Source organism: Lithobates pipiens, unplaced genomic scaffold, assembly GCF_037356315.1.
Source record: "Lithobates pipiens isolate NorthernLeopardFrog02 unplaced genomic scaffold, aLitPip1_a1.2 Scaffold_19, whole genome shotgun sequence".
In the NCBI taxonomy this organism is placed as follows: domain Eukaryota; kingdom Metazoa; phylum Chordata; class Amphibia; order Anura; family Ranidae; genus Lithobates; species Lithobates pipiens.
The window spans coordinates 552,247,160-552,262,255 of NW_027507764.1; the positions used below are offsets into that span (position 1 = coordinate 552,247,160).

Here is a 15,096-nt window from a genome sequence, read left to right on the forward strand (position 1 = left end):
ATGACTTTTCAGCTATGAATTTGAAATGGTTAAACAGATGTCAGGCTTTGAACAAGTTTTTAACCACTTACGGATCTACGCATCTAGCTGCCATAACTCCGGTATCCTCCTTTTCAGCTGGCGGTCCGCTACAAGATAAAAGTGGTCTCTGCGGATTCGCCCCAAGATCACTTTTAATCGGTAGCGGGAGAGGGGGCCCCCCCTCCCGCAGTGATCTGGTGCTCTCCGCCGCTTACCGGAGCAGTCGGCAGCCGGGGAGGCGATCGCGTCCTCTTGCTGGCTCAGTATGGAGACAAGTGAGGGGAAGATGGCCCCCACCCGTCTCCATGCAATTGCTGGGCGGAAGCGACGTCAAAACGTCACTTCCGCCCACAGCTCTTAAAGGGCCATTTTTTGTTTTTTTCTATTGTATTTTAGTGTAAATATGAGATCTGAGGTCTTTTTGATCCCAGATCTCATATTTAAGAGGTCCTGTCATGCTTTTTTCTATTACAAGGGATGTTTACATTCCTTGTAATAGGAATAAAAGTGACAGTGTAAAAATAAAAAATAAAAGGTAAAACAAATAAGATTTTTTTTTTTAACACTCCCCGTCCCGATTAGCACGCGTGCAGAAGCGAACGCATACGTGTGTAGCTCCGGCATATGAAAATGGTTTTCAAACCACACAAGGCCGCGATCGGTAGAATGAGAGCAATAATTCTAGACCTAGACCTCCTCTCTAACTCAAAACATGCAACCTGTAGAATTTTTTAAAGGTCACCCATGGAGAATTTTAAGGGTAAAAGTTTGTTCCATTCCACGAGCGGGCGCAATTTTGAAGTGTGACATGTTAGGCATAAATTTACTCGTTCACAATATAAAAACAAATTGGGCTAACTTTACTGTTGTCTTTTTTAATTCAAAAAAGTATATTTTTTCCCCAAAAAGTGCGCTTTTAAGACCGCTGCTCAAATACGGTGTGACAGAAAGTATTGCAACGTCCGCCATTTTATTCTCCAGGGTGTTAGAAAAAAAAAAGTATAATGTTTGGGGGTTCTAAGTAATTTTCTAGCAAAAAAAAGTGTTTTTATCTTGTAAACAAGAAATCTCAGAAAGAGGCTTGGTCCTTAAGTGGTTAAATGTGCTAAAAGCCAGCTGACAGCTTGTTTAACCACAGGCTATTTATAAATGCCCGGGAATTCAAAGATCATGTTTGTTATTCTTAGCCAGCTTCCAGCTATCCAGTAAAAGTGATCCGGGTGGTTGTAAAGCAGCCAGATCACGTTTACAGTATTGTTTTGAGAAATAAAAAGGAAATGCTATAGCTCTTAAAAACGCACCTGTGGACAAATTTGGTGTACCGTCGTTTTTCGGCATTTCACAGGGCGCACGCAATTTTTCAGGCTTAACATGTTTGGTATCTATTTACTTGATGCCCATATTTTTTGTTTTACTAAACAATGGGTATTGTGTTTGTATGCAATAAAATTCAAATTAGTGTATTTTTGTTTCCAAAATTAATAGATTCCATAAACCATTATGACCAGGAGCGGACTGACAACTCATGGGGCCCCGGGCAATAGGAGATTATGGGGCCACACAGTATACAATCACACAGTATACACATACATGTACACACAGTATACACAGACATGTTTCTATTGGCTGAGAAGGTACTGGAGAGGTGGGGCAGCTATAATCTCTGGATTTTTAGACCAAAAGGATGTCGGTAAGGGATATTTCAGAGACAGATGTAAAAAAAAACAGATTTTTACATACTGTCCCTTGTTTTACTGAGGCTGGCAACCCTGATGGGGCCCCCTAGTGGGCCGGGGCCCTCGGGCAGTGCCCGAGTGGCCCAATGGTCAGTCTGCCCCTGGTTATGACATAAAGAATTGCAACTTCCACTATTTTATTCTAGAGGACCTCTAGTTTAAGAAAATATATAATTGTTGTTGGGGGGGGGGGGGGGGGGGTTAAGTAATTTTCAAGCTAAAAAAGAGGAAATGTTAGCAAAAAAAAAAAGGCCCTTTATGAAAATTGGTTAATTGAGTATCTAGCACTCCCATTATGATCTGCCAAATGGGAGCTTGGGAGCTGGAGGTTGCTTTAAAGAGACCCTGTTACGAATTTTAAAAAAATGAAGGTAAAAAGCACAAAAAATCAAGTATTTTAAATGCTTCCCTGACTTTTCATTGACTCGCAATGTGGCCTCTAAACCTGCTAGAAAATGTGAAGTATCCATTCCCTAGCACAGCAATAGCCCTTGGGGAATGTCTAATTACTGTCTGTGCTGATCCAGCTCCTCTACTCCTCTCTATATAACCTTGTATGTAGGCAGGAGCTTGTATGTAGACCAGTGATGGCGAACCTTGGCACCCCAGATGTTTTGGAACTACATTTCCCATGATGCCCATGCGCTCTGCAGTGGAGTTGAGCATCATGGGAAATGTAGTTCCAAAACATCTGGGGTGCCAAGGTTCGCGATCACTGCTATAGAGGGTCACTTGAACGACAACTCTGAGCCTGCTGGGGCTGCTGACATCCCATCCAAGATGGCGGCAGCCATCAGCAGCATTGGGGCTTTTGAAAGTCTATACAAGGAAGGCTTTTACAGTTGAATAACATACAAGGAAAACGGTAAATGCACATATCATCTTACAGAAAGAGTTGCTGAAATAAATAATCTGGTGATAGAGTCTTTAATTTAAAGTCTTCAAGAAAACTGTGCACCACTTGCTGAAAAAACTGAAAATGCTTTGTAGACACCTGTTGTACATATCCCTCTTATGCTGGATTCACACCTATGGCATTTTTAGTGCTTTTTGCATTTTGCAGATTTGCACTACAGACCGTGTTCCATAGGAAACCATTTTAAATGGACTGTAGTGCAAATCTGCAAACTGCAAAAAGCACTAAAAGTGCATAGATGTGAATCCAGCCTAATACAAGCTAAACCCGTATGCACAATACACTCATTTATGGTGTTACCTGCCTAACTCCCAACTGGCCATCCTAGCATGGATCATTTCAGAATAGAGTTTTATCCTTAGCATAGCTCCTGCATCAGCCAAGAACTGCAAGATATACCTACCCAGGTGGAAAACTTGCTTCTTCCACTTTAAATATATATATATTCATCTTATATAGGTAAATAAATGCTACATAAATGGCATATACATATATATTGCAAACACAAACTCTGTGCGCCTCTATATAATTTTTTTTTGCAGCAATGTAATGAGAAAACAAAAAAATGTAATTAATAAATCAACTTTGTAAAGTCACATTTTTAAATCCACAATATAAAACCTCCCCTATATATCCCTTTAAAATATCTAAAATTTGTAACACATACGCAGATTTGATTAGACGGGGTAACAAAATGTACCAATATAAATGTATGCAAAAAAAAAGCACTCATGGCGAAAGGTTTCCCTTTGTGTACAAACAGACGGTACAATAATGAGCAGCTCCATCCAAAACGGGACCCTATTTTCCAGGGGTGGGACAGGGTTCCATTTCCTGCTTTACCGCTGTCTGAGAACCTCACAAAGACTTCCCACACACCACGCACGGCTGTAACTAACCAATCTTGGCTTTTTCAGCTGAGCTACTGGTTTCACTAATACAGCGGAACCTTGGATTACGAGCATAATCCGTTCCAGGAGAATGTTTGTAATCCAAAGCACTCGCATGTCAAAGCGAGTTTTCCCCATAGAAGTCAATGGAAATTTCCGCACTGACTTCTATTACATGCAATGCCGTATGTGCCCAGAAGTGGGGGGGGGGCACCGGAGAGCCTTGGAAATACTCTGGGACAGCTTGGCTGAACTCGGAGAGCCTCGGGAACATTCAGGAACTGAGTATTTCCAAGTGTTTCCGAACGGCTCCAAACCATTTTGAGTGTCTCCACTGGTCAAATGCGGTACTGCACCACCCATTAGCTTGAATTCTGCTTGTTTTGTGAGGTAACACTCGAGTCAAAATTTTAAAAAATAAGTTGCTTGTCTTTCAAAAGGCTCTTTAACCACGTTACTCATAAAACCAAGGTTCTACTGTATGACTTTTCCATGTATTCTTATTAGTTAATCCACTAAATGCTGTAGTATGCGCCCTCTGGTGGACTCTCCCAAGAAGTACATTAAACATACAAACTGGTGACACAAATAGCTCAGCTGAAAAGCCCAGTGTGGCATACTGGCAGGAGTACTAGGGGGGGGGTGGCATCTCTCTACTAGATTCCCAGAAAGACCCAGAGAATAATCGATCTTTATCCCACCCCACCCAAAACAGAATGCCCCTTTAATCTCTTAGCTTAACATCATACAATCAGTTGTGTACAAATGTGATTCAAGTATTTAATTTCTCCATTATCTCTGTGGCTGTAATGAAGGAAAGAACATATAGAGTAACAAATATCTACTGAATCTATCTGTACTAGGTGGTGCTGATTAACAACGAGCCTTAATGAAATGCAGCAGACAGGACCTGTCTCTATAGCAGCCAATCATATTCCAGGTGTAATTTTTCCAAAGCAGGTTACACCAACTTTCCAATATCAATGATCATCAGGTTTAAAAAAAATTGTTCTAGAACATAACGTTGTTATATGTCCAGAACAAACTGGAACCTGCACAGTGAAAAAGGCCATTTCCAAGTCTATAATTTGTGAACTACATATGTGTAATGTATGCTGTGCCTAGCATTTGGGAGGCTATTTCCGCAGTCGTCAATGGTAAATATGATTGATGAATTGTAATATATGTGTCAATACTAATACATACTGTTGTCTGACTTTTAAATGTGTTTATTCTTACAATGTATTTTCTTTTACTCTTTCGCCCCGAAGGAGACCTCTACTGTTAATGGTCGAAACACGTCAGGATTTTCCAGTATGACTATATATACCGACATCATGCTATGCTTTTTATGTATATCTACGGCTGTATTATGATGTACTTGCATTAGCCTCATCCACAGAGCTCATGTTTTAACATAAATGAATGTCTTTGTATGCCAATACTTTTTTCTAATAGATTTATATTTTTTCATTTCATTTTTGAATTTCTTGCTGCAACACAAAACCTCACGGGGAAACCTCTCCATTTTTATGAAAAATTTTACAGGCGCTATTTTTTGCACTAAAGCGCCTGAAAAACGCCTCCAGTGTGAAAGGGGTCTAAGTCAAAGCAGTGACTCCTCCCACCTCCCGTCCCCCGCTCTGAATGGCTCTGTCCATGGTTTTAATGAGAGATAGCTTGACTGAAAGGAGATAATTACTGCCGTACTGTCTCTTTAGATAACTCATAGTGCTCTTTGGAATTCTTTGTCATGAATTAAAGGTTTATTTGTGAAGTTATATTTTTTGCATATTGTATATATAAACACAATATCATTTATTTATTTTTTAACTTACAAGCGTAAGTGAAAAAGAGAATTGATGTAAACCCATTATGGTTTCCCTTAAGCTGCCCTGTAAGTCATCGAGTTGCAGTGGAGAGGATGGCACAAACACAGGGACATGAGACTAGGGGGTCTAATGGGGTCCTCTCTGTCACTTTGTGTATATTATATGACCCTCTGAGAGCTCAGCAAATAGGACGTTGTCTTATTGCCACAGCCTTCATTCAAAAGTGTAGTCTGGGGTCCTAAAACAAGGACCTTTTCACATGGGGCAGACACCGTTTTGATCAGCAGGTGGACATGGACACAGCCTGCTCTTCTCTATGGGTGGCTGGGAATAGACTCCTCCTGTCTGATTACACCCGACTGCTCTCTGATCCAATCGGCCTAGATCAGAGGTCTCTAAACAGCAGCCCGGGGGCCGGATGTGGCCCTTTACTTGCCGTTATCTTGCCCTTGAGGCACTATTCCACCAACTGACACCAATGATGGAGCACCATAACTCCCACTGACACCATCGACGGGCTACTATTCTTCTCATTAATATCAATAATGGGGCACTATTTCCCCTCATTACAATCAATGATGGGGCACTGATCCCAGGGCATTTTCTACTCCCAATGGCCACAGCCCAGCTCCCTAAAGCCTGAAGGACAATAAACTGGCCCTTTGCTTAGAAAGTTTGGAGACCCCTGGCCTACACAGAGGACAGATTCCCTTCCATTTTTTTTTTTTTTATTGAACCAGATCAGACTGGAGGTAAGAGGGTGTAAATGGATACAAGTCCTTAGGGATACATGGACCATCCAATCAGGTCAGCCTGAAAAATTGAGAGGTGGACCTCACCTAGCAGTAAGAAGGGTCGCTGGTTCAAATCCCAACCACGACACTACCTGCCTGGAGTTTGCATGTTCTCCCTGTGCCTGCGTGGGTTTCCTCCGGGTACTCCGGTTTCCTCCCATGATCCAAAGATATGCAGGCAGGTAAATTGGCTTCTGTTCAAAATTGGCCCCTAGGATATGAATGGGGACCTTGGATTGTGGGCTCCTTGAAGGTAGGGACCAACATGAGTGTGAAATGTACAGGGATAGGGACAATTGTAGACACTCACTCAGGTTGAACTGGATGGACTGGTGTCTTTATTCAACCTAACTAACTATGAAACTATGAAACCTGGTTGGACCCTTTGTGTGAAAAGGGACTGAATCAGGCTTGTGCTTGATCTGTGAAAAATTTCTATATGAGACTGTCCAGATGGATGCTGCCATTATCTGAAGTCTGGGTTGTCTATTCGTTCTGGGGCAATGGCATGACACTGAGTAAAATTGGCCAAAGATGAATTGAAATTCAGCCGCTTCAGCAGCAATTGGAGAAATGTTGATCCATGTGTGGGCAATCATGCTCAACAAAAGTCGAGAAAAGCCTAATGATTACCTTCTGTAGAACGGGCTTGCTGGGAAATCTCTCTCACTTAGTGGCTGCAGCTGCTGATCAGTGTATTCTGAGTCCTGCTGTTATAATATAATGGCACAGTAGGGAAGGAAGGGGGGAATTCCTCCATCCACCTTGCTTGTTTGGATAGGTGGAATCGGTTCGGTTTTTGGCTGTTGGCCAGCCTAAATCTGAATAGGTGCAGCTTTATTGCCTTGGAAGTCTTTTACAGGCCAGAAGATGGCAGCTTCCATCAGAGGCTTCTCGCAAACATATTTTGACACCCCTTCCAGTAGTGTTTGCTGTTTGTTTGGAGAAATAAAAAGAAAATGGTCTTTTTACTGTGCAGGCTTTGAAAATAATATCCAACATGCCAAGAGGAAAAGTCACAGTGGTTTTGTGTTCTCAGCAATCATTATGGAAAGAGAAAATCTCTCATCTTTTGCCAAACTCTAGGAGATATCCTCCTCTAAGTTTGCCTTTTGATAAGGAATAGACCTATGTGATTGGCTGATAGAGGCTGGTCACACACAAGACCCATTGCTAGATTTACAGACATCACTGTGATTGTGTAATGGCACTTCTTGAATGTTAGGCATTCAGCTCTGACACAATATATTCCATTTCCACACATAGCACACATACAATACATAGAGAAATATTAGCACAGCTTATTCTTTGCGAGATCGTCAGAAACAACAACATAGTCCAGTTTTTTATGTTTCTTTTCAAGTTTCACCTTGGAGCAGCGGAGGTTTATGGAGGCTCAGAAACCAAAATTGAAGAACAGTGGCAGGAGGGGAGGGCTGGACTGGACGGAACTGGCAACTTTCCCCACACAGAATAACAGAGAATTGGTTTTGTTTTGGTTAAAAAACAGCCTGAACTGCCACATTCCCCTTCCTGCCCTTCCCGTAATTCACGGTTCTACCTCCTCCATCACTTCCATGACAATGGTACGCGGGCCGGTAAGGACGAGGTTGCTGACAGCTCTGAAATGACACTGTAGGACGTTGAGGCCATTCACGGATACCACAAACTGGCGGATCTGAAAGTAGAACAATACAGAATATAATCAAACTAGTTGAATAAAGGAGCAAAAATGTGAAGGAATTGTTTGCAAAGTTCTGGAACTCATGGCAACCAAATGGAAATGGTAGCAACATGGCGGCATTGTGATTAACACTGTTGCTTGTGTAGCACTAACCCCCGAATCACCTGCTCATCTCTTCATCTTAGGGGAGTCCCGTGGAAAGTAGCCCAAATGATGATAGATCAGACACCTGGTCCTTTTTTAAGATTTATTTAGGGGTAACACCAAAGAAAGACACAAGACACAGTCCTTCAATAGAGGGTTAGAGGATAAGGGGGAGTTCAGGCACCTAGTAATTGCGGGTTAGAGGTATAAGTCAGATCCAGAGGACAAACAGCTCCACAGACTGGATCCAGCAGTCACCTCTCATCCTCGACCTAGAAGCCGGTGAGATGCCAAAGTCTCTGCCACAGACTTGTTAACTGAACTTAGAGATTTTTGGGAGTTTTTAGGAAGAACTACCATACAGTACCAGATTCTTTCAGCTGACCCGGCGACACTGTAAGGATATTGATCCGGGTTGCGTCCTCAAACTGAGTTTCCAGGCTCCTCCAGAGACACCAGCCTTGCGCTCGGTCCTCCACTGGAAAAGTCCTCCTTTGGATCCTACAGCTTTTTTTTACTTCTCCCCGCAGGCGAGACAGCACAGGATCACCCCTGGATCTGTAGGCCCCAAAACATTCCTGGGCCTACACTCTCAGTTGCGAAGCTTCGGGCCAGCCGGCCGCGAGGCGCAAGGCCATGGGACATAGACCCCAGGCCAGGAGAGGCCTGGGGTTGGGATCACGGACCCAGGAAAACTAACCAAAAAAAATGGCGTCGGTACCTTAAATACCCTCTCCCAGAATGCACAGCAGGCAAACCACACCCACTGAACCATTTCCGAGCAAGAGGTGGCATTCACTGCATCCAGCCTGCTGCTGTTCCACAACCACCGACGTTGACAGCGACACCTATGGTCAGGTGGGAATCAGTGCAACCTAGCTGGACTGGTACAGAAACCAGAACTTTTAGGGAAATTAGTCTGAGCCAAACTACAGCTTCAGACAATTAAATTTGAAAAAACAATAGCGTCTGCTCATCAGGAGCAGGGCGCTACACTTGCAACACCGATATCCAAAGTTAAAGTGCAACTGCAATTTTAGTACATTTCAACTTTTTATTAATGGTCCTTTCCTTGTGTGGATGGAGTACATTGTATTCCTTCTGCCAGTACATTGTATTCTGACTGATTCCGCTGACCAAGAACATTTTTCCAATATTCTGTTTGACAGGGACAGCCACATGATTCAAAATTCAGCTGGTCCCTGCTGAACCAGCCAAATTTTGATCCGTCTATGGCCAACTTAATTCTCTTCCCCTGCACTAGGAGCAGTGTAATATTTGTTTTTTTTCCAAAGCAGCAGTATTGATGCCCATCTTGACCCTCATCCATGAGCAGTGTCACCACCAGCTCTCTGCCCCTGCTATAAGAGCAGTGTCACATCTGCCGCTTTCCAAATAAACAGCATGCTGCCCATCTTGACCCTCAGCCATGAGCAGTGTGTTTCACTACTGACTCTCTTCCTCTGCTGTAGAAGCAGCATCACATCTGCTTCTTTCCAAAAAAAAAAAAGAAGGGGGGGGGGGGGGGGTAAATGCCTATCATGAACCTCACCCATGAGCAATGTCACTACTGTCTAGCTTCCCTTTCCTCTAGAAGCAATGTCACATTTGCTTCCTTCATAAGCAGCAGTGCTGATGACTATCCTGACCCTCGATAAGAGCAGTGTCACTGCCGACATTCTTCCTCCTGTACTAGGAGCAATGTCAATTTTGCCTCTCTCCAAAGCAGCAGTACTAATGGCTATCATGACCCTAGTCCCCAATTTGACAGGGACAGCCACATGATTCAAAATTCAGCCGAAAAGTCAAAATTTCAACCCATCTCTGGCCAAATGAATCCTTCCCCCCTGCACCAGGAGCAGTGTCATATTTGCTTCTTTCCAAAGCAGCAGTATTGATGCCTATCTTGGCCCTAATCCATGAGCAATGTCACTACTGGCTCTCTTCTCCCATCCTAAGCGTAGCATCACAGCTGCGACTGCCTCTTTACACATTGGCAGCATGATGCCCATCTTAACCCTCACCCACAAGCAGCATCCCTACTCACTCTCTTCATCTGCCCTAGGTGCTGTGTCACCTCTGTTTCTTTCCAAAGCAGCAGTGCCTATCCTCACCCTCAACATTAGCAGCGTCACTGCTGACATTCTTCCTCCTGCCCTAGGAGCAGTGTCAAATTTGCCTCTCTCCAAAGCACAGGTGCTAATGCCTATTCTGACCTTAACCTAGGAGCTGTATCATCAATGACTCTCCTCCCCTTGTCCTCGGAGAAGCGTTACATCTACCTCTTTCCAAATTGGCAGCACTGATACCTATCCTGACCCTCAACCATCAGCAGTGTGACTTCTAACATTCTTCCCTCTGCCCTAGGAGCAGTGTCACATCTGCCTCTCTCAAAAGCAGTAGCACTGATGCCTATCTTGGACCTTACCCAGGAACACTGTTACAGCAGACTCTTCAAAGACATTCTATATAGCAGTTAGCAATGCTTCTACTGTCTTTTTCCCATTAGCACTCATTTTTGTTTCTCCCAATCTATGGTCCAAGCTCTCCATCCTTAAAGCAGAACTTCACCCAAACATGGAAGTTCTACTGGTCTGCATTGCTCTCCAACCCCACTGCAATATTTGGCTTTTCTTTTTTTTTTTTTTGACTCAAAGCCGATTCAAAAATCAGCTCAGGTGAGTGTCCTCATATTAAAAGTCAGCCGCTACAGTATTTGTAGCTGTTGACTATACCAGATGTGTACACAACTTTTTTATATATACATGGGGTGAAAAAAAAAATGATGGGGTGAAAAAAATATATATATATATATATACACACTCTATACTGTCAAAAGTATTGGGACACCGGCCACACGCAAATATTTTTAATGCAATTTACAGCTTCAACTCTTCTGGGAAGGCTGTCCGCACAGTTTAGGAGTGTGTCTATGGGAATGTTTGACCATTTTTCCAGAAGCACATTTGTGAGGTCAGGCACTGATAGTGGACAAGAAGGCCTGGCTTGCAGTCTCCGCTCTAATTCATCCCAAAGGTATTCTATTGGGTTGAGGTCAGGACTCTGTATAGGCCAGTCAAGATCCTCCACCCCAAATGCACTCACCCATGTCTTTATGGATCTTGCTTTGTGCACTGGTGCGCAGTAATGTTGGAACAGGAAGGGGCCATCCCCAAACTGTCCCTATAAAGTTGGGAGCATGAAATTGTCCAAAATGTCTTGGTATGCTGACACCTTAAGAGTTTTTGTCACTGGAACTAAGGGGCCAAGCCCAACCCCTGAAAAAAAAAACATAATTCCCCCTCCAAATAATTTGGACCAGTGCACAAAGCAAGGTCCATAAAGACATGGATGAGCGAGTTTGGGGTGGAGGAACTTGACTGGCCTGCACAGAGTCTTGACCTCAAGCTGATAGAACACCTTTGGGATGAATTATAATAGAGACTGCAAGCCAGGCCATCTCGTCCAATATCAATGTCTGACCTCACAAATGTACTTCTGGAAGAATGGTCAAAGATTCCCATAGATACACTCCTAAACCTTGTGGACAGCCTTCCCAGAAGAGTTGAAGCTGTTATAGCTGCAAAGGGTGGCCCAACTCAATATTGAACCCTACAGACTAAGACTGTGATGCCATTTAAGTTCATGTGCTTGTAAAGGCAGGCATCCCAATACACTTGACAATATAGTGTGTGTAATATATAGATATCTCTCTATATATAGATCTATATATAGATAGTCTATCTATCTATCTATAGCTATAGAGATTTATATATCGATATATTCCTTGTTTCCCCAAAAATAAGACCTAGTGTGATTGTAGGTGATGGCTGCAAAATAAGCCCTAGTTAAAGTCCTTGTAGGTCTTATTTTCAGGGTAGGGTTTTTTGTCGGGGGGAAACAGGGTAGGGCTTTTTTGGGGGGTAGGGCTTATATTGCAGCCATCACCAGACCAATAAGATGCTAGGTCTTATTTTCAGGCAAACAGGATATATATATATATATATATATATAAATCTGTGCATTCTGCAGCATTCAGTTCCCCTTTTTTGTACTTCATGTAATAAGCTCTGTTATGATCCACAGAGGGGTTCGGGAGCAGCTTGGAATATTTAAGCAATCATTAGTACTATTAGCCATTGCTCTAGGTGCAACAACTGCCCAGAACTGCCAGCTTGTCTGAGCTCCAGCAATCCGGGTGAAGTCAGTTACACAGTTGGCAGCAGTGAGTGTTTCAGCAGAGATTTCCAGAACAACTGGGTGGTTATCAGCCTGAAAGAATCCAGAACGTAGTTTATTTCATTTCAGTATTTCGTTTAGCACAAAGTCTTATTTACCCACCCTCACACTGCTGGCAGGATGCCACAGACAATGAAAGGCTGGCAAAGGATGGAAGAGGTTTGCATTGTACATGCTCAGCTCTGCCAGTAATCACCAGTCTGAATCAGCTCATTACTGGCATCTGCTGTTTTTGCACATAAAATATAACTGATCCACTGATCTCTGTCATAATCAGGGATTATAGAATAGGAGTAACCTAAAATATTAACAGATTTAAAAAAAAAGAAGCATTACAATTGCACTAACTGGAAATGTCTTAAAGAAAAATGAAAGCCGTATGCAAAAAATATGCATAACTCCATACTTGAGTCACTGATTAGGCCACTTTTTATACCATTTATCTCACGTCTACACTCATCCCTCCATTGTATCGATCGAAGGAGCCACTTTGGGCCTTCATTTCTGCTCATGGGAAGTAACAAAGATGCAGCATTTCTGGCAAGATCGACAGATATTTTATGTAGTTGCCGATAATGTACTTGAAGAAAACGAATGCAGCCACCACATCCAATGACTGGAAAGCTGCAATATATTACATTTATGTTTTTAGTTTAAACTATGGTCAGACACCAAGTCTGGCTAGGCCAATCCAAAGCAATAAGAACCACCCTCTCGATTTTTTGGAGCAGACGAGGAAGGAGTTTCAGGGAAGGAAAAGGAGTTGGTGGGGAGGTTAGGCGGTCCACATCTGGCATACCCTACCTGTGACCAGGGATGAGCTTTATGTTCGAGTCAAACTTATGTTCGACTTGAACATTGGCTGTTCGCCAGTTCGCCGAACAGCGAGCAATTTTGGGTGTTCGCGACAAATTCAAAAGCCACGGAACACACTTTAAAAATCTATGGGAGAAATCAAAAGTGCTAATTTTAAAGGCTTATATGCATGGCATTGTCATAAAAAGTGTTTGAGGATCTGGATCCTGCCCAGGGGACATGTATTAATGCAAAAAAAAGTTTTAAAAACAGTTGTTTTTTCGGGAGCAGTGATTTTAATAATGCTTAAAGTGAAACAATAAAAGTGCAATGTTCCTTTAAATTTCGTACCTGGGGGGTGTCTATAGTATGCCTGTAAAGGGGCGCATGTTTCCCATTTTTAGAACAGTCTAACAGCAAAATAACATTTCTAAAGGAAAACAAAGTTATTTAAAACTACTCGCAGCAGCAATGAATTGTTGGTCCGCAATACACATAAAAGTTCATTGATAAAAATGGCATGGCCCTTCAGGTCTGGTATAGATATTAAGGGGATCCCCACGCCAAAATGTAAAAATAAAATGGCGCGGGGGTCCCCCTCAAAATCCATACCAGACCCTTCATGTCTGGTATGGATTTTAAGGGGAACCCCGCACCAATTTTTTTTTAAATGGCGTGGGGTCCCCCCAAAAATCCATACCAGACCCTTATCTGAGCACCCAACCTGGCAGGCCACAGGAAAAGAGGGGGGACGAGAGAGCGCCCCCGTACCAGGCCACATGCCCTCAACATTGGGAGGGTACTTTGAGGTAGCCCCTCAAAGCACCTTGTCCCCATGTTGATGGGGAGAGGGGTCTCATCACCACCTGATTCCGATAAGCCCCCCGCCGGCAAACCCTTGCCCGGTGGTTGTGGGGGTCTGCAGGCGGGGGGCTTATCGGAATCTGTGAGCCCCCCCGAAGGGTCTAGTAACTATTTTCAGGGGGACCCCCTCGCTATTTTTTTAAAATTTGTTTTTGGTTCAGGGTTTCCCTGTGCGGAAATCCCCATGCCGTTTTTATCAATGAACTTTTATGTGTATTGCGGACAAACAATTCATTGTAGCCACGATTTTTAAATTACTTTTTTCCTTTAGAAATGTCATTTTGCTGTCAAACTGTTCTAAGCACGGGAAACATGCGCCCCTCAGGCATACCATAAACACCCCCCAGGTACGAAATTTAAAGGAATATTACACTTTTATTGTTTTACTTTAAGCATTATTAAAATCACTGGTCCCGAGAAAACTAACGTTTTTAAAACTTTTTTTTGCATGGATACATGTCCCCTGGGGCAGGACCCAGGTCCCCAAACACTTTTTATGACAATGCCATGCATATAAGCCTTTAAAATTAGCATTTTTAATTATTCATGTTCGTGTCCCATAGACTTTAACGCTGTTCAAACATATTTTTTGCCTGTTCGCCTGGTCTGGTGCAAACCGAAGGGGTGGGGGGTGGGGGGTGTTCGGCTCATCCCTACCTGTGTCATGAAGACACCTTTTGGGTGTAGAAACCATCCCCTGAATCCTGGAGTTGCTGGCTGAGGTTGGACAAAATATGGAAACACTACATGTTTTGCAGGTGTGAAAGTGATGACATGTTGTGCACTGAAAGCTTAAGTGACATTCTTTTGCTTCCGCTGTGTGATGAGACACCTAGCTAACAGGGGGGAAGCTCTCCTTCGCCATTCGCTGTGTGTGCCACTAGTAATATGGAGTCATGTAAGAGCTTACTGAGCTTCAACAAGAGCAAATTATTGGTGCCTGCTTAGTTGGTGCCTCTGTGACTGAAGTTACATAATTACATAGTGGCTGAGGTTGAAAAAGGACACAAGTCCATCAACTCAACCTATGCGTGTGATAAGTCAGTATTACATTGTATATCCCTGTATGTTTTGGTCGTTCAGGTGCTTAGCTAACAGTTTTTTTTAAACTATCGATGCTCTCCGCTGAGACCACCGCCTGTAGAAGAGAATTCCACATCCTGGCCGCTCTTAGCCCTTGT

The 15,096-nt window shown here is 43.1% G+C and overlaps 1 protein-coding gene across 1 annotated transcript in view; it reads right to left on the reverse strand.

Annotated features, from left to right (window-relative positions):
* Positions 1–2,668: 2,668 nt before the first annotated feature.
* The window catches only part of DEPTOR (DEP domain containing MTOR interacting protein), a 194,163-nt gene continuing 181,735 nt past the window's right edge, over positions 2,669–15,096 (reverse strand). The window contains exon 10 of the mRNA XM_077493284.1: positions 2,669–7,867. Coding sequence (XP_077349410.1) covers positions 7,739–7,867 — 129 coding nt within the window. The 3' untranslated portion in view covers positions 2,669–7,738. The remainder of the gene's footprint in view (positions 7,868–15,096) is intronic.